Below are 18,649 nucleotides of genomic sequence, written 5' to 3' on the forward strand. Positions count from 1 at the left end.
CATTGTTTTTTTCTTTCTTGTTTGCTCCTGACCTCGACAAAGTGGTCAGGACATGTGATTGTGATTTCCACATCATAAAAAGTTTTCTTGTGATCTCGATGCAATTTTCTTGTGATTTCAACATAACGAAAATTGTATTCCCACGATCTTGAAATAAACACCTGACCTGTTATCAAACAGCAGCACTAAATAAATTGCCTATATTAGGAGCATCGTACTATTGCTGTAGACTTATAACATGTTTTGGACAGAACCTGTCCTAAAACTCACAAACATGACACTTGGAAATATATGAATATAATTTTATTTAAAACAGATGAGAAAAATACAAGGAGCGGTCTGAGGCTCAAATCAGCATATTAGATTATGTACATAATTATATACTTAAGTACTCAGTAATATTAAGCAACTACATGTACTTTAGGGTTAGGGTAGGATCAAGATTTGGTTAAAAGGTTAGTTTCATGTAATTATGCATAATTTACTGTTATTACTATGGTAAGTACGTGTAACATATATGTAACAAGGACACTGTAAAATAAAGTGTTACCAAAATATATTAAAATAGAACGCAATTATTTATTTGTAATAGTATACATTTTTTTAACTGGTTTGAATTATTAATTGAGAATTTAGTTTTAAAAGTATGTGTTTGGAGGAAGTGATCCTCTCACCGCTGTAAGTTTCTGTCTTTCTCCCATTCCCATTCTTTTATATCCTATTACAGCCTGTTCATACAAGGACTTCTGCATGTTTAAAAACTCAGAAATTGGTATGTAAATTTGAATTCATTCTCATTTTTTATTTTAACAAATCGAGGGAGGAATTGAAACTATTTATGATAAATTTCCTGTTTTTACAGTGGGGAGGAGCCATGTGTGTGTATATATATAATAGATACAGTCAGAACATCACAGGACAGCACAGACAGCAAAACACAATCCACAAAGAAGAGACCCGGCAAGGTAAATGTTCTCATTCTCACTGTCAATCAATCTTTTTGACTTTAGACTTTGTCACATTATCAGTAATATCACATTAAAGCAGATAGAAAAAGTTCCAAAACATTTTTTTTTATCATTTAAAAAAAAAAAAAAAAGCAGTGTATTATTTATATTATTTTGATGTGCTATTTTCAGATGGTTCCAGTGTTGATGTTCCTCATGGCAGCTCTTGTAGCTGCAGAGCCGCTGATGGATCTCTCAGACCCAGTAGAGTCTGATAGTGAGTCTGTCTCTGTGGTGCACTGTGATGCTTATACTGCGTGTCCTGATGGAACAACGTGTTGTCTGAGTCCTTATGGACAATGGTTCTGCTGTCCGTTCTCAATGGTAAATCACAGTAAACTGTGTAACTTTTTTATAGTCTATTAAAGGGATACTCCACTTTTTTTGGAAATAGGCTCATTTTACAACTCCCCCAGAGTTAAAGAGTTGAGTTTTACCATTTTCGAATCCATTCAGCCGATCTCCGGGTCTGGCAGTACCACTTTTAGCATAGCTTAGCATAGATCATTGAATCGGACAAGACCATTAGCATCTCTCTCAAAAAAATGACCAAAGAGTTTAGATATTTTTCCTATTTAAAACTTGACTCTTCTGTAGTTACATCGTGTATTAAGACTGACGGAAAATGTAAAGTTGTGATTTTCTAGGCTGATATGGCTAGGAACTATACTCTCATTCCTGTGTAATAATAAAGAAACGTTGCTGCCGTACCATGGGTGCAGCAGGCGTAATGATATGACGCAGCGCCTGAAAGTAGGTCTAATAGGTTAGACAAACTTAGTCCCGGTCACGTTGGAAGTTACTGAGCTGAGGACTATTTTCAGGCGCTGCGTCATATCATTACGCCTGCTGCACTCATGGTACGGCTGCAAAGTTTCTTGATTATTACGCAGGAATGAGAGTATAGTTCCTAGCCATATCAGCCTAGAAAATCACAACTTTACATTTTCCGTCGGTCTTAGTACACGATGTAACTACAGAAGAGTCATGTTTTAAATAGGAAAAATATCGCAACTCTTTGGTCATTTTTTTGAGAGAGATGCTAATGGTCTTGTCCGATTCAATGATCTATGCTAAGCTATGCTAAAAGTGGTACCGCCAGACCCAGAGTTCGGCTGAATGGATTCGAAAACGGTAAAACTCAACTCTTTAACTCTGGGGGAGTTGTAAAATGAGCCTATTTCCAAAAAAAAGTGGAGTATCCCTTTAAGTTCAAGGTTTAACCTTTGTTTGTTCTGCCCACTCCTTCAGGGTCAGTGCTGTAGAGATGGAGTTCATTGCTGCCCTCACGGTTATCGCTGCGATTCCACATCGACTCAGTGTTTGAGGGGGTGGTTGAGACTGTCTTCTTCTCCTCAGCCGGCCTCCAAAGCGATACAGAAAACTCAGGTATGTCAGTACTCTGCCTATATGACTGCAAAGTAAAGCAACCTGTCATGTTACAATGATCTGACGATGACCTTGACAATCTTTACAGACCATTTCAAATGACTTCTAATCACCATTTGCGGCAAACAATAAATAGTTAACAATAAAAAAGGAATATGATATGACTTTTGTAACAATTAAAGAAATGTTTAGGGTTCAAAAAATGTATTTTCTTTATTTTTATTATTATTAGGCTATTTAAATTTGAGCTGTAAAAATTGAAATGGTTATTTTAGAGATTTTTCTAAGAAGTCGACCTTCTGGTTATGCGTTTACTAACATAATTCCTGTGAATGGAAATGAGCAGGTTCTCGAAAGGCAGACCCAGACTGAGACTGTTCATTGTGAAGGAAACATCTACTGCTCAGCTGAGAAGTTCTGCTGCAAGACAGCATCTGGCCAGTGGGGGTGCTGCAGCGGTAAAACTAACTCCATCTTGCTCTATTATTAATCATGATTAATCATCAAGCCAAAATAAATGTGGATGAATTATAGATTTAATAAACCTACCTGTATAATTATAATAACAACTCGTGCATCGAGTTTTGTGTTTGCTTATATTAAAAGTTGTATTTCTATTTTTTATAGGGTTGGTGTTGTAAGGAAACAACTCCCATGACTTCTTATCAAAGTGCGAGACTCTTTCAAACTCTTGAGAGAACAGATTAGCTAACTAAATTCATGTGAAATAAAAATTATATACTATACATAGTATTTTGTTCATGATTGAATAAAGGTTTATGAATGAATCTTTTAAGGGAAGTTAAAGTCTCCTTCACTTCACTGAATTATTCATATTTTTGTTCATTGAAGTCTCCTCAGCTATAGGCTACATTCAGAATAGAATAGACTACCATACTGACTTACTGTAGCATATAGTATGTAGGCCTATACTGTGCATAGTCTATACAGGAAAAATCTGTCAAATAAAATGGTAAAATTCCATAAAATGACAGTTTTTTTGTTTGTTTTTTACAGTGTACTATGTATTGTTTCTGTATGCATTGAGCATAAAAAGATGATTAGGTAATTGGAGCAAAACTAGTTCATGTGACAAAATGCTAATAATGCTACATTGGTTACATGGTCTATATGTTAATGTTAAAAAAACTGTTTTCACCCTCTGTCTGAACGCTTTGTTTTATGTCGTGTACACAGTACACACTGAACAATATTAGCCCTGAGTTTCACTTACCAACAGATTTGTGAAAATCGTTAACAAATGCCCAAATTCTGAGGCAAATCAATGCTCGTTCACGTGAGTGACAATTCATGTAGTGTGTCTATATCGATACCGATGATATTTGGACCTGTCTGCAACTCAAAGTCATGCAGTGTGAAATGTGTTTTGACTACAGTCAGCGCAAAATACAGGGCAAGGGAAAGTTCAGGCGGAGGAGTCATAGACGTGCAACAGAACATCAGCAAGCATTAGCATTCTCTTTTTCATGATGTTTTATTAACAAAGTTAAGGAGGAGCACATTCAGATAATTAACTTAATTAAAGTGGGAGGAGCTCATTCAGTTAATCAACTACATATATATATATACAGCAGTTTTCCAGCAACCCTCCACCACCCCATCTTCTCACTTTACTATTCCTATCCCAACCTGGGATGGGGGAGTACTCTGGATTCGGGCTAAATTTCCTCCCCTCGGACAGCACCGCAAATACGCATAACTTTTACTCTGGGTCACAAGCTTCTCACATGCATCATTTTAACAAGAAGAAATCCAGTCTTGTGCAAGTAGCCTGCATGATCCTTAGTTATTTCCTGTATCAGTGCTTGCATTTGTTGTCGACAATTCTGCCTATTGAAATGCAGTGTTGAGGAAAGTTACTTTTAAAAGTAATGCATTACAATATTGCATTACTCCCTAAAAAGTAACTAATTGTGTTACTTAGTAACATTTATGGAAAGTAATGTGTTATTGTACTTCTGCGTTACTTATTCTCACCTGGGCTGGGCTTACTTCTTTGATTTTTGATAACAAAAAACAAACGTTCTTTTTTTGGCAAATGTAAAGGCCCTTTCACACTAAAAGTACAAAAGCAAAAGGAAATGCAAATTCACACCTGTACAGTAGAGGGCGCCGCTCAAACAAATGCAGGTCAAGAAAGTTCAACACTTTTACTTCAGAAAAAAGAAGAAACTCAAATGTGGCTTACCTTGAGTCATTTTTGCTAATTCGTATGGTTAAATTGGATCATCGATAATATATTGAGATTAAATGCACAAATTATATTTGTATTGTTTAACATATTTAATTTTTGCAGGTTTGCATAATATTGAGTTTGCATTTGCAGTTTTTATAAATTTTTATCCTTTTTGTGTGTGTGTGTGTGTGTGTGTGTGTGCAACATTTAGTTTAGCTACTACACATTTATCTGGGATAGGAGAGCTGTTAGTCAAATGGCAAAAATCCAAGTTTACCATGCATCATCTCAGAGCAACAGTATACATGCTTGGAAATAAAGCTTCATTTAATCCATACATGGGCTGCGTTCAAAACCGCATACTTCCCTACTATATAGTAGGGGAAACTATAGTTAATATATATATATATATATATATATGGGATCAGTTTACCTAATTTTTTTGTAAGAATTTTTGGTCCTAAAGCATTTTTTAAAAATGTGGAGATCACATCTTTTACCTCAGTTGCATGTGTTTTACTGTATGAATTGTGGATGGATTTATAAACATTGAGAAATAAAGTTGAACAAAAATAAACACAACTCTAAATAATGAACAGAAAATGAAATATTGCATATAAAATGATATCAAAGTATGAACTCGTGCAATACAGTAAATGCTTACACTACCTTAAATGAATGAAAAGATGTGCTGTCCCAAATATTACCACAAAAAAAAGGGGGGTTTTGGCTCAGTTTACATAAGTGTATGTCACACATCCTTTCATTATAATACACACTTTTTTCCTGTTCAAATGGGTAGGTAACATCTTCAGTATTACAGAAATGTATCCTGTGTTGGGCTGATGTTTTTAATTTATGGCAAGAAACCTTGCATAAGGCGGATATTCAAAAACTGTCCCAATCATCCTTAATTCACAGCGACCCACAGTAAATGCAGGCAAAGTTGTGTGTGTGTCAAATTGTACAAGCCATATTAGCAAAAAGACACATGTGCACACATAATCATTTTGATATAAACACTCACATCTCTTAACATCTTCCTCTTTGTCGTTACATGATATGTCGTTCCTGTTTTCCTGTGAAACACTGCAGTTCAGTGATCAGTAGACAAACACAGTCACTCAATGGCGCCATCTTGAGGTCGATTGTGGTACAAAATGGGCATGAGCAAGATAAATGTTCTTATTCTCAGTCAATCAATCTATTCTTGACTTTAGACCTCGTCACATTATTAGTATAATAGAAATATTTGCAAATCTGATCAGCCACAGACTCATTCTGATAGTCTCTCGTTTTGTCTGATAATATCCATGAACCTATCCAACATTGTCATTCTGGTCTTCCTCTGTAGTTTTTTTTTTTTTATTCCAGAAGAATACACTTCTTACTTTTGTATTAAGTTTACAACTGTTTGATGGCAGGTGCATTTACACCTTTAACCTCTCTGTTAGCCTACACACTCTTGCAAGAATGCCAGCTTTGTGATTTGAAGTGTGGGGAAAGTGGCATGCATGAAAGGATGAAAGAATAACAGAAACACCAAATAAAAAAGTATCCGAGTAAAGTAATCAGGTACAAACTGACACTTTATTAACTACAAAAAAACAACAACATGTTTTTAAGTTTTAAAATTAAGACAAAATATTACGTTACAAATATATGCACCTATGTAACATAGACCCAACAGAAACAGAACAATAGGCTTCACAAGGCTGGAGTTTAATGGAATGAATGTCATTCCTAAAACACTTGGATCCAAGACCAATAAACAATATGCACGTCCTGTTGTAATGACCATATATATATATAATCGGCGTGTAATGTATATAAACTTATTCCAGTATTGTGCCAAAACTAGCATTTATACCATTTAATTCAGAAAGAAAGTTTAATTCTATGGGTTCCAAAATGGGTTGTGAAAAAGCAAACTTTTTCAACCTATGCAAAAAAATACAGAGAAATGAGACTGTGCCCACTGACAGAACAGTACATTAAAGACACTTCTGCTTTCGTATGAGAAAACTGCATAAGCCATGAGGCAATGCGTTGTTTTTTCTTTCTTGTTTGCTCCTGACCTCGACAAAGTGACTTTGACATCATTTTCCTGTGATTTCCACATCAGAAAAAGTTAGTTTTCTTGTGATTTCGACATAAACACCCGACCTGTTATTAAACGCCAGCACTAATTAAATTCTGTACCTGACACTCTTAAAAATAAAGATTCTTAATTGGCATCAATGGTTCAATGAAGAACCTTTAACATCCATGGAAACTTTCCATTGGACAAAAGGTTCTTAATAGTGGAAAAAGGTTTTTTAACTGTACTCTGAGAAACCAAAAATGTCTTTGGGAAACCAAAAATGGTTCTTCATGGCATCACTTTGAAACCCCCCGTTGCCTATTGGGAGCACTGTACTTCTGCTGTAGACTAATATTGAGTTTTGATCAGAAGCTGTCCTTCATGATGAGTAAAAATCCAAGAACCTCTATCTGAGGCTAAAATCAGCATATGAGAATGATTTCTGAAGGATCGTGAGCAGAGAATATTTTAAAAAACAATACATTTTTGATCGGTAGTGTGTAATCACTATAATATAAATATATCATGATTATGCTAGAACATAACAGAGCAAACAAACATAGCAAACAAAACAGTTATATAATTTGGGAACTAACAAGTGATAACAGAACAGCCTATTCCGGAACAAAAGTGAAATCTTCAATGAAAAATGATGTGAAAGGCTGGCCAGCTTGGCTAGTGATGAAATCTTTCAACACTAAAGATGTTTATGACATTTTTAGAGGAAGTTTTAAATGTTGGATAATCGTTTGTTAGGAACCTCTCAAAAGAATGGCAAAATCTCTTCCTGTTCCTATTCCAAAAATATGTACATGTAAAAATGTTAATCTGATCAATTTGTTGATGGGATGGAGAAAGATAATAGCTAGATCTTTTAAAATGTTTATTGTTTATTATTAATCATTCAATATCAGTATCAATATTCATAAATATATATTTTCCCTTAGTCAGGGGACAATTATTATGGTCAAGCTGGGTCTCGTTTCTTTGATCCCATACAGAAAAAAAAATACATTGAAATATATTTTAAAGTGTCAAAAATATATGTGGCATATATTCCAAATACATTGAAATATATTTGCATTGTTGTTCACTTGTATTTATCATTTTGAAATATATTCTGAAATATAACAAAAATATATGATGTTAAGTGTGAAATATATTTACATTTATAACAAAAAATATATGACAAAATATATGGTAATAAAATGTTTAGCTTGCTAAAGAAGGGTCGAAAATGTATTTTGATCATAGTAATTCCTCGACCTTTTCCCCTATACACAACAGTAGGCTACCATATTTCACTACTGTATTATGACACACAGCTATAATAAATACTGTACTTACATTTAAATGACTGCAATGTAAAATGACAGATAGTTGCTTTCCTAGGACTATTAGGCCATATTAGGTGGCCCGTACCTAACACTAAGTACAATTATTAGATTTATTGTTGTGTTTTATTGACATCTTTCCTGAAGTCATTTAAATATTGAAAATATGCACAATATTTATGATGCAAGTATAACAGTGACACTCCAACAGTGAAGTGCACTTAAACAATAGATAGAACTCAGTGTCTAACACTGCATACACACACTATGCATTCTGTGTGTTATTTCCTACATAAAATTGTCATTTTAGGCCAATAAAGTCAGTAAAGGGGCAGCCATGGCCTACTGGTTAGGGCTTCAGGCTTGTAACCGAAGGGTTGCCAGTTCAATCCCCGACCAGTAGAAAAAACGTGAGAGGGGGACGTGGTAGAGCACTGCTCTCCCATGCCCACATCCACAGCTGAAGTGGTCTATCTAAAAAATAAATTAAAAATGTGTTGTTTGTTTGTGAAAATGTTAACTTTTTAAATTTCAAAATATATTTCAAATGAAACAATTTGCAAAAGTTAAAACATATATGAACATATATGTAAACATATATGAAAATATATTTACATATATTTAACTAAAATATATTTATTGGGCCAATTTCAAATATTTGCATATATTCCAAAAATATATTTTGAAAATATATTTCAAATATATTTCTTTTGTGTATGGGATTGGTTAGTCTCAGTATTTAAGCCCTTTATTTTGTTCAGTTCTCTGTCTGATCTCGCGGACGAGCTTTATGGGTTGCGTGGAATGTTTCCTTCTCCCCAACGGTTCCCCGTTTACGATCTGCGAGAGCAAGGAGGAGACCAGCCCAGCGACGGTGAAGTCTGTGCCCACCACAGATGCCGAGCCGGAGCCTGCCACGATCAGCAACAAGGACTGAGCCCAGAGCCCGAGCCCGACGTAACGTCTGACCAGGTGTGATAGCCGGCCACATCGCTAGTTCCTGTGGGCGATTTGGTGGAGTTTGAGGGGATGACATGGAGCTCAACCCCCTCAACACCAGCTGAGGAAAAAGCGTTGATGGACTGAGAGAGCGAGTGCATCCAGCCTGTTCTGTTTCCACACGTGGAAGACGTGATAGACTCAAAATTGCCTGTCACGTCTTCCAGCACAAAATTGTTTGAGATTGTGTTCCCGCCTTGCCTCCCACTCCCACCTCCTCTGCCTGTTTTGTCTGAACCTAGAAAGAGTTCCTTGTCGACCAAGAGGGCTGTTCATGGATTTTAGGCCTGTCTTGTGTGTTCCTGTTAAGCCTGTCTGTTCACCCCCTTCTGAACTGCTGAGATCTCCAGCACTGCCCTTTCATCTTCTGATAGGAGTGGCGACCCATTAGCTCCACCTTGGACCTCCGTGCCCGTCACTCCTCTTAGGCCTGGCAACCAGTCGGGCTCCACTGTGGCTCCTCCGTCCCTCGGCTTCACCTGGGACCATCATCCTCTCGGCTCCACCTGGGACCATCATCCTCTTGGCTCCACCGGGCTTTCCTCGTCCCTCTGGCTCCACCTTGCTCAGTCGTTGCTCTGCCTGCGCTCTGGACTTCCGGGCCTTCACCTGTGCCTCGTCCCTCCACCCCTTTGGCTCCATTGGGCTTTTCCTTCCTTCCTTCCAGCTCAACCTTGGTCCTCGGTCTATATAATAAAGGACTGCTGCACTTAAATCCAGCACTTTATTTTTTACATCCTGCTGCAACCGTACGTGACACAGGGGAACACAGGCTGGAATCATGACAATGTTAAAGTAGAGCATATTTACATAAATGAATAATCATTTGAAGCATGTTGTATGTTTTATACGCCGCGAAAATAGCATGTATTTGACCGAAATTCCTAAAATCTAGATAGCGCAGTGGATGTTTGTCAACAAAAACATTTTATTCAAAATTAGGTTTAAGGTCTTTACATTTTGGCTTTAATAAGATTTCCCCCTAAAACCGGCAAGAATAAACCTGGTGTCCTCCATGATCTGCTTGCTGTCTACGATGTTGAAGCAATATAACTGATACCCGATTCAAGCTTTAATTTCCCTTTATTTGGATTAATAAATGAAGATTAAAAATATGGCAAAAAAAATCTGTACTGTGCAGTTGGCTCCTATATATCCTCAACTGTAAATCAGGTTAAGTGACAGGCTGACAACCTCAAGACAGTAACCATGGATACATACAGTTAAATGTATCATATTTCCTTATGAAGGTTAAAAAAACAGTCACAATTTGCATTAAAAGACTGAAGTGAAAGTGTAGGCAGTTAGTGTGGTTTTGAAATATTTATGTTCCAAATGTTACATAATCAGTAAACGGGAACCTCAACTTATTATGTCTGGTTTGCAAATGTTGTATCAAAGCTGGAAGATTTTAATTTAGAAATCTTTGTAATGCAATTTCCTCCTCCACCCTGGCATAAAGACAAAATGAAGCTTTGTTCAAAATGTCATTGCCAGGACATTTTAATCAGGCCAGGAATCTTGTGATACAATTCTCATATAACAATTAATATTTGAATCTCAAAAGATGTTTTTGATGAGATTTTGATTACTTTCAGGTACCTGTGACAGAACTACACTGCAAGAAATGTTTTTCGATGTTGCAAATAAAAAAAAAAAGATTATTTGAGTATACGCTTTACGAGTAAATACTATTTCAGTGTTTCTACTTCCAAATTTGTTTCCAACATGTGTTACTGATTTTTTTTAATTGTTAGTGAAATTTACTAGCAATTACAATATATATATATATATACACATGTTATGAGTTGAATTATGACTTGAAAACAAAGTCCACTAGATGGCAAATGCCAAATGTGTATACTTTGAAAGGCTTGTGCACTCAACTGTGTGCAAGACTGAGCGGAACGTGGAAAATGAAGTAAACTCAGGCCTTAACCTTTAGAGGACCAGGTGTTGGGCTGAAAACTGGACACATCAGAGAGGATCATAATCAGGACGTGTGACTCAAGTCACATACAAGGTCATCGTGGAAGAAAGCTTGCTTCCTTCTGTTCTGACAAGAGCAGACGGCTCGAAGGATTGGTTTTCCCACAGGACAACGCTCCATGCCACACAGCCAGGACAATCTAAGACCACCAGATCAAGACCCTGTCATGACCAGCCCAAACTCCAGACCTGAACCCCATTAAAAACCTCTGGAATGTGATCAAGAGGAAGTCTTCAAACAAAGCCAAGCTGCTTGAATGTTGGTCACAAGCCATCAAAGAAAGCAATTAAATTCTGCACCAGGAGTGGCATAATGTCACCCAACATCAATGTGAAAGACTGATAGGGAGAATGATGGGAAATCCACAAAATACTGATTGTTTAACTGATTTTTTTATTTAATTTAATACTTTTCTTCAACAAGGACACATTAAACTGATCAAACGTGAAAGTAGAATGATCAGAATGATTTCTGAAGGATCATGTGACACTGAAGATTGGAGTAAAATTCAGCTTTGCGTCACAGGAATAAATTATATTTAAAAAAAATATTAAAATCAGTTCTGTCACGACAACTCTCGGAGTGATTGACATGGTAATGGGTATGACAATATTGTATGTTTGGTCTTGGCGGAATAGATCTGCTACGCTGCTGTTGTTGCAGAGCAAGCATGGGACTTGCTACTACCAATACACACGACACGCTGCTGTGAGAGAGTAAGACATACTGTTGCTGTACAATAGCATGCATGAATTAACCGTAGCAGATCTATACAGGTGGAGCTGGGGAGGGTCGAGGGTTTCTGAAGCGCTGCACTGCTAAGGCAAATGCTACCCGAGTATTTGAAGGTTGAGCAGCGAGCTCATTGGCTACTGATACGGCAGGAACCAATCAGCTGCGCCTTATAGATAATGATGTGATTATGAACAGGTGAGTAAAAGGACCTATTAGCCTGCACCATCTAGAGTTTCATGCCAGAACTTTGTATTTATTAAATATTAATAATATAAGTTTTTAAGTGATTAATTAAAATCATTAATTACAAATTTAGTTTTAAAAAGTATATGTTTGGATGAGATGAAGTGATCCTCTCAATACCTCGGTCTTACTGTCATTCCCATTCTTTTATATTGAAGCCTGTTCATACAAGGACTTCTGTATGTTTAAAAACTCAAAGCGTTATATACACTTCTGGTTAAATTTTGACTGAACAAACTTCCTGTTCTTACAGTGGGAGGGGCCGTGTGTATATAAATAAGAGATACAGTCAGAACATCACAGGACAGCACAGACAGCAGCAAAGCACAATCCACAGAGAAGAGACCCGGCAAGGTAAATGTTCTTATTCTCAATATCAATCAATCTATAATTGACTTTAGAGCATGTCACATTATCAGTAATATCACATGTTAGAGCAGATGGATAAAGTTCCAAAACAGTTACACAGTTTCTATAAAAGGAGGAACATAGAAAATAATTTCATTATTAATTATTTTGATGTGCTATTTTCAGATGGTTCCAGTGTTGATGTTCCTCATGGCAGCTCTTGTAGCTGCAGAGCCGCTGATGGATCTCTCAGACCCAGTAGAGTCTGATAGTGAGTCTGTCTCTGTGGTGCACTGTGATGCTTATACTGCGTGTCCTGATGGAACAACGTGTTGTCTGAGTCCTTATGGACAATGGTTCTGCTGTCCGTACTCAATGGTAAATCACAGTAAACTGTGTAACATTTTTATAGTCTATTAAGTTCAAGGTTTAACCTTTGTTTGTTCTGCCCACTCCTTCAGGGTCAGTGCTGTAGAGATGGAGTTCATTGCTGCCGTCACGGTTATCACTGCGATTCCACATCGACTCAGTGTTTGAGGGGGTGGTTGAGACTGTCTTCTACTCCTCAGCCGGCCTCCAAAGCGATCCAGAAAACTCAGGTATGTCAGTACTCTGCCTATGACTGCAAGGTAAAGCAAACCTACAACTAGTAAAGCAACCTGTCATGTTACAATGACCTACATACTTGACAATCTTTACAGACCATGTCATATGACTTCCAATCACCATTTCCGGCAGTTATAAAACATGATTGAACATTTTCAAGCTGCGAACAATAAACAGTGATCAATAAAATGGCATAAGACTTTTGACACAAAGTAAAGAAATATTTAGGGTTCAAAAAACATTATATGTTCTCAATTGTCATAAACCGTCATTTAAATGTCTCTGTCTGTTAAAATAAACAATAGGTCAGTGAATTCTCTGTGGTTTAAAAGCAGAAATGTGCTTTAGTTTATTATATTATGTTCTATTGTATTTATTTGAGCTGTAAAAATTGAAATGGTTCTTTAAGAGGTTTTTCTAAGAAGGCGATCTTCTGGATATGTGTTTAACTAACATAATTCCTGTGAATGGGAATGAGCAGGTTCTCGAAAGGCAGACCCAGACTGAGACTGTTCATTGTGAAGGAAACATCTACTGCTCAGCTGAGAAGTTCTGCTGCAAGACAGCATCTGGCCAGTGGGGGTGCTGCAGCGGTAAAACTAACTCCATCTTGCTCTATTATTAATCATGATTAATCATCAAGCCAAAATAAATGTGGATGTCAATGACTAAAAAATTATGATTTATGCAATGTAAGATTTTGTATTTGCTCATATTATAAGTTGTATTTCTATATTTTTTAGGGATGGTGTTGTAAGTACAACAAGCCCCCATGAATCTCTTTTCAAAGACTGGCAAAGTGCAAGAGGCTTTCAAACTTTACTGTAGATTAATTCTACATCCAAACTGAATTCATGTGAAATAAAAAATAATCCATCTACACTGTATTTTGTTCATGAATTAATCTGTGTTTATGCATATATCTTTTAAGGGAAACATGTATGCTCCACTTCGGTGCACTGACTTTCTTACAGTTTTGTTTACTTAAGTTTCTTCAGATACATTAGGACATTAGGTGGGAGGGGGACAATTAATTCCCTCCAGTTCAGAGAGACTGTGAGTTTAATTGAGGGAGAATCCACAGCTTTATAATGCTCATGCTATAACGAGGTCACAGAGAAGCTTTAACAACTCGAAGATTCCACTGTCATTGTGAGGCTCTCGGCAATAAAGTGCCATGCATTTGACTCTGGCAGCTTCTTTTTCTTCTTCTTCATGAGAAGTGAGTAAAGTTAAAGTACATAAATTACTCACCAGGGTTAAGAAAACAGAAGAAAGAAATTCATACAGGTTTGGAACAACTTGAGGGTGCATAAATCCATATGGCATAAATCCACCAGATGGTGCTGTTTTAGTCACTAGAAGCTTTTAATCGAACTGTCAGGGGAAAGCCTCAGTGGAAAAAAATACACTTCAAAATAAAAGACCTAGATCATGGAACATACAAAACACGGGAAACAGGGAAATAAGCTTTTACTGCACACACTGATTAAGTAAAGGTAAATCTAATCAGGTAAATTAGTTACACCTCTACATAAAGGAACAACACCAGAATGAATGTAACAGAATACAAGAGACAATTCTTCAGGGGTCACCTGAAAATTAAAGCAAAGGAAGAAAATAAATAAATAAATCATCACAAGTCATAAGATATCTCTGCGAATTTGGCAAATCACAGACCAAATATAATTCCATAAAAAGTACTCCAGTGCTTATGCAGAATATTAAATGTTCTAAACAATTTTAGGGGAGGAGAACTCAAATACTAAGCATAAAAATGCAAAAAAAGTGGTCACATGACCTACAGGGGTCCATTTTGTGTCCTCTTTCAGCACATGTGCACGTCACGGCTCCATATTTTCTCTAGTGAAAAGTGCATTTTTCACAAACTTTCATCCAGATAGTCACCTACATTGGTAAAAAGTAAATAGGTATTTTCAAAAACTTTACATTATATATTATTAAATGTATCATAGGACATTACAAAACACTGCATGATTGCCTCGAGGCAACATTGTACCATTATGGAATCCCATAAGGCCATACCAGGCATAGGTTGCAATACAAGTATTAAAAGAGTTCGAATTATCTTAATGTATTTGCATTTTTAGTCAGACAGTTATTCAGCTTTTCAATTTTTAAAAAAAATATTGAAGTCCAGGATGCCGTGAGCCTGGAGACTGTCAACAGTGAATCAACAGTGCTCATAAACAGCTGTTATTCTCACTAGAAACGAGAAGAAGCTTGGACCCGGAAACAGTATTCCTTACATCACGACGTAACTTTTATCTCATAACAGAGTTAAGGTGCAGTCACATTTACTGTTCAGCGAAGATAATTTCAGTCATTTCAATAGGAATCCACACGATAAGGATTTCATGTGAGGTAAAAAAAATGTCAACATGGGTCCAAGTTGGTCACTCGAATTCGCTGTATTGACCAACAAAAAGTGACTTCTGTGTGATGTGCTTCATTACATCGTTACACTGCTGACACTGGACAAGAGACCTGTTTGCCAACAAACTTTCACTGAAATTTCACACATGTACTGTAACCACAACTTTACTCCATTGCAACATAAAATGCAATCAATATAAATAAAAATATTCAAAAGGGACATTTGAGGTAACGAATGAGTCAGCAAAGTGAAAACGTGCAGCAGCTTCATTTTCTGCCAGGCCTCTTTTATCCTCTTTTCTGATCGTTTGTCCCGGCACTTGATCTTCAGGTTTTCATCCCTGTTCAAACTTGTATGCAAAAATCACTGCAAAGAACGGCTCTCTTAACGTGACAGTTTTGGAAATAAGATTTTTAATGTTTTGCCTTGAAACAACACTGATTGTAATGTTGGTTGACGTGATTTTGCAAAGAAAGACATGTTCCTGGATCAACATCTTTTGTTGATCCTGGAACAACAATCCTGTCCGAAAACATAGTTCTACCCCTAAATCTAACCTTTCCTATAACTTATCCCTAAAATCATAGGGAAATTGTAGGTTTTAAGGTTCATAAAACTGAAAGCACCCAACCTTGTTTAAGCCTAAGCTTGACATTAACTGTCCCCAAACCTATCCCTCAAATCTGATTGATTTATTAGAAGGTTGTTCCAGGAACACGGATGTTGATCCAGGAACTCGTTTTACTTGATGAAATCACGTTCACCTTGTGTTGTTGCAGAACTGGACTTCACCAAGTGCAACATGTTCCTGGATCAAGATCTTTGTTGATCCTGGATCAACCAGTCAGATCTCAGGAACAAGTTTACATTTTCAATTTGCCCGTTGTTGTACAATGATGCCTTGAGGCAACAAACGTTTAATAAATAAATACGTTTGAAAATAATGAAAATGTTTATTGATATTGCTATTTTAAGCACGAAAAACATCCCAAATATTTGTTCCTCATTAATACTATATTGCTTGGGTTAAATGGCGTGTAAAGATATTGAGTATGTTTCTCATTTCATTTGGTAGGTATTCCACAATTGAGGTGCTCTTACAGAAAAACGTTTAACCATTCAGTTTAACCATACTTTTTGTTTAATTGAACTTTAACAAAACAAGCAAACAGTCAAAGTACAGTCAGAACTACAATTTTTACATATAAAGAAAAACATACATAACCTTTTAGCCCAACTTAATTTAAATATATTAAAGGACTCAAATATAGAAATAGTTTTATTTTCTTTCTTCTTATTAGAATGAAAATAGTATTGATTTGAATCTCTTTTTCAAAAACAAAGTTTTTGTTTAACTGTATTTACATGTACAATATGAAATTTAGCAAATATATTATATTGATAATATATTATTAATTTCTTTTATTTGAGGGGATTTTAGTAAAACCAAATAAAACATTTTCTAAACACAAAGAAAAGTGGCATCAGTGTATAGCCACGTGTCTAAATTTCCTGGTTAAATGTTACATTTTAAATGGGAGGAGCCGTGTATATATATATATATATAAGAGATACAGTCAGAACATCACAGGACAGCACAGACAGCAGCAAAGCACAATCCACAAAGAAGAGACCCAGCAAGGTAAATGTTCTTATTCTCACTGTCAATTAATCTATTATTGACTTTAGACTTTGTCACATTATCAGTAATATCAAATGTTAGAACATATGGAAAAAGTTCCAAAACATTTTTTCAGTAATTTCAAAAATGCAGTATATTATTTATAATATTTTGATGTGCTATTTTCAGATGGTTCCAGTGTTGATGTTCCTCATGGCAGCTCTTGTAGCTGCAGAGCCGCTGATGGATCTCTCAGACCCAGTAGAGTCTGATAGTGAGTCTGTCTCTGTGGTGCACTGTGATGCTTATACTGCGTGTCCTGATGGAACAACGTGTTGTCTGAGTCCTTATGGACAATGGTTCTGCTGTCCGTTCTCAATGGTAAATCACAGTAAACTGTGTAACTTTATTATAGTCTATTAAGTTCAAGGTTTAACCTTTGTTTGTTCTGTCCACTCCTTCAGGGTCAGTGCTGTAGAGATGGAGTTCATTGCTGCCGTCACGGTTATCGCTGCGATTCCACATCGACTCAGTGTTTGAGGGGGTGGTTGAGACTGTCTTCTACTCCTCAGCCGGCCTCCAAAGCGATCCAGAAAACTCAGGTATGTCAGTACTCTGCCTATGACTGCAAGGTAGAGCAAACCTACAACTAGTAAAGCAACCTGTCATGTTACAATGACCTACATACTTGACAATCTTTACAGACCATGTCATATGACTTCCAATCACCATTTCCGGCAGTTATAAAACATGGTTGAACATTTTCAAGCTGCGAACAATAAACAGTGATCAATAAAATGGCATAAGACTTTTGACACAAAGTAAAGAAATATTTACGGTTCAAAAAACATTATATGTTCTCAATTGTCATAAATAGTCATTTAAATGTCTCTGTTAAAATAAACAATAGGGCAGTGAATTCTCTGTGGTTTAAAAGCAGAAATGTGCTTTAGTTTATTATATTATGTTCTGTTGTATTTATTTGAGCTGTAAAAATTGAAATGGTTATTTTAGAGATTTTTCTAAGAAGGTGAGTTTCTGGTTATGCGTTTACTAACATAATTCCTGTGAATGGAAATGACCAGGTTCTCGAAAGGCAGACCCAGACTGAGACTGTTCATTGTGAAGGAAACATCTACTGCTCAGCTGAGAAGTTCTGCTGCAAGACAGCATCTGGCCAGTGGGGGTGCTGCAGCGGTAAAACTAACTCCATCTTGCTCTATTATTAATCATGATTAATCATCAAGCCAAAATAAATGTGGATGCCCATGACTAATAGATTTATGATATATGCAATGTAAGATTTTGTGTTTGCTCATATTATAAGTTGTATTTCTATATTTTTTAGGGATGGTGTTGTAAGTACAAACCCCCATGAGACTCTTTTCAAAGACTGGCAAAGTACAAGAGGCTTTCAAACTTCACTGTTACTCTTGAGGGATTAGATTAATCCTACATCCAAGCTGAATTATTATTATTGTTTTTTTATTCCAAATAAAAATGTATTGAATTGCAATAAAATTGCATTGCACTTTTAATAAAAGATTTTGTGTTTGAGAAAGTGTTTATTTTATTTTTTATTTTATTTCTCCATCCATTCCTGGTATTTTGTCCACGAGTCAAAAAGTGTTTATGAATTAATCTTTTAAAGTCCCCCCTGTGGTGAAAATTAAGTTTTTATTGTTGTTTATATGTCAAT

At 36.3% G+C, this 18,649-nt stretch overlaps 3 protein-coding genes across 3 annotated transcripts; all 3 read left to right on the plus strand.

Annotated features, from left to right (window-relative positions):
- The first annotated feature begins 754 nt into the window (after positions 1-754).
- Positions 755-3,197, plus strand: LOC311299670 (progranulin-like). The gene is made up of 6 exons (XM_084423413.1): positions 755-772; positions 863-965; positions 1,140-1,331; positions 2,259-2,396; positions 2,743-2,854; positions 3,024-3,197. Exons 3-6 carry the CDS (start codon positions 1,140-1,142, stop codon positions 3,035-3,037), a joined length of 456 nt encoding a protein of 151 aa, XP_084279539.1. The 5' UTR covers positions 755-772; positions 863-965; the 3' UTR covers positions 3,038-3,197.
- Positions 3,198-12,205: 9,008 nt separating this feature from the next.
- Positions 12,206-13,811, plus strand: LOC311300206 (progranulin-like). The gene is made up of 5 exons (XM_084424334.1): positions 12,206-12,331; positions 12,512-12,703; positions 12,787-12,924; positions 13,413-13,524; positions 13,675-13,811. Exons 2-5 carry the CDS (start codon positions 12,512-12,514, stop codon positions 13,686-13,688), a joined length of 456 nt encoding a protein of 151 aa, XP_084280460.1. The 5' UTR covers positions 12,206-12,331; the 3' UTR covers positions 13,689-13,811.
- A 3,103-nt stretch (positions 13,812-16,914) lies between these two features.
- On the plus strand, positions 16,915-18,508 carry LOC311300207 (progranulin-like). Its single transcript, XM_084424335.1, has 5 exons — positions 16,915-16,971; positions 17,140-17,331; positions 17,415-17,552; positions 18,036-18,147; positions 18,299-18,508. The coding sequence occupies exons 2-5, from the start codon at positions 17,140-17,142 to the stop codon at positions 18,310-18,312; spliced, it is 456 nt and encodes a 151-aa protein (XP_084280461.1). The 5' UTR covers positions 16,915-16,971; the 3' UTR covers positions 18,313-18,508.
- Positions 18,509-18,649: the final 141 nt, after the last annotated feature.

The sequence above is a fragment of the Rutilus rutilus genome, assembly GCF_951802725.1.
Source record: "Rutilus rutilus genome assembly, chromosome: 11".
NCBI classification, from domain to species: domain Eukaryota; kingdom Metazoa; phylum Chordata; class Actinopteri; order Cypriniformes; family Leuciscidae; genus Rutilus; species Rutilus rutilus.

Coding starts and splice junctions, on each gene's coding strand:
- LOC311299670 (XM_084423413.1), top strand. CDS start 1,140: ATGGTTCCAGTGTTGATGTTCCTCATGGCAGCTCTTGTAGCTGCAGAG. Junction 1,332..2,258: donor TCTGCTGTCCGTTCTCAATG/GTAAATCACAGT, acceptor CCACTCCTTCAG/GGTCAGTGCTGTAGAGATGG. Junction 2,397..2,742: donor AAGCGATACAGAAAACTCAG/GTATGTCAGTAC, acceptor GGAAATGAGCAG/GTTCTCGAAAGGCAGACCCA.
- LOC311300206 (XM_084424334.1), top strand. CDS start 12,512: ATGGTTCCAGTGTTGATGTTCCTCATGGCAGCTCTTGTAGCTGCAGAG. Junction 12,704..12,786: donor TCTGCTGTCCGTACTCAATG/GTAAATCACAGT, acceptor CCACTCCTTCAG/GGTCAGTGCTGTAGAGATGG. Junction 12,925..13,412: donor AAGCGATCCAGAAAACTCAG/GTATGTCAGTAC, acceptor GGGAATGAGCAG/GTTCTCGAAAGGCAGACCCA.
- LOC311300207 (XM_084424335.1), top strand. CDS start 17,140: ATGGTTCCAGTGTTGATGTTCCTCATGGCAGCTCTTGTAGCTGCAGAG. Junction 17,332..17,414: donor TCTGCTGTCCGTTCTCAATG/GTAAATCACAGT, acceptor CCACTCCTTCAG/GGTCAGTGCTGTAGAGATGG. Junction 17,553..18,035: donor AAGCGATCCAGAAAACTCAG/GTATGTCAGTAC, acceptor GGAAATGACCAG/GTTCTCGAAAGGCAGACCCA.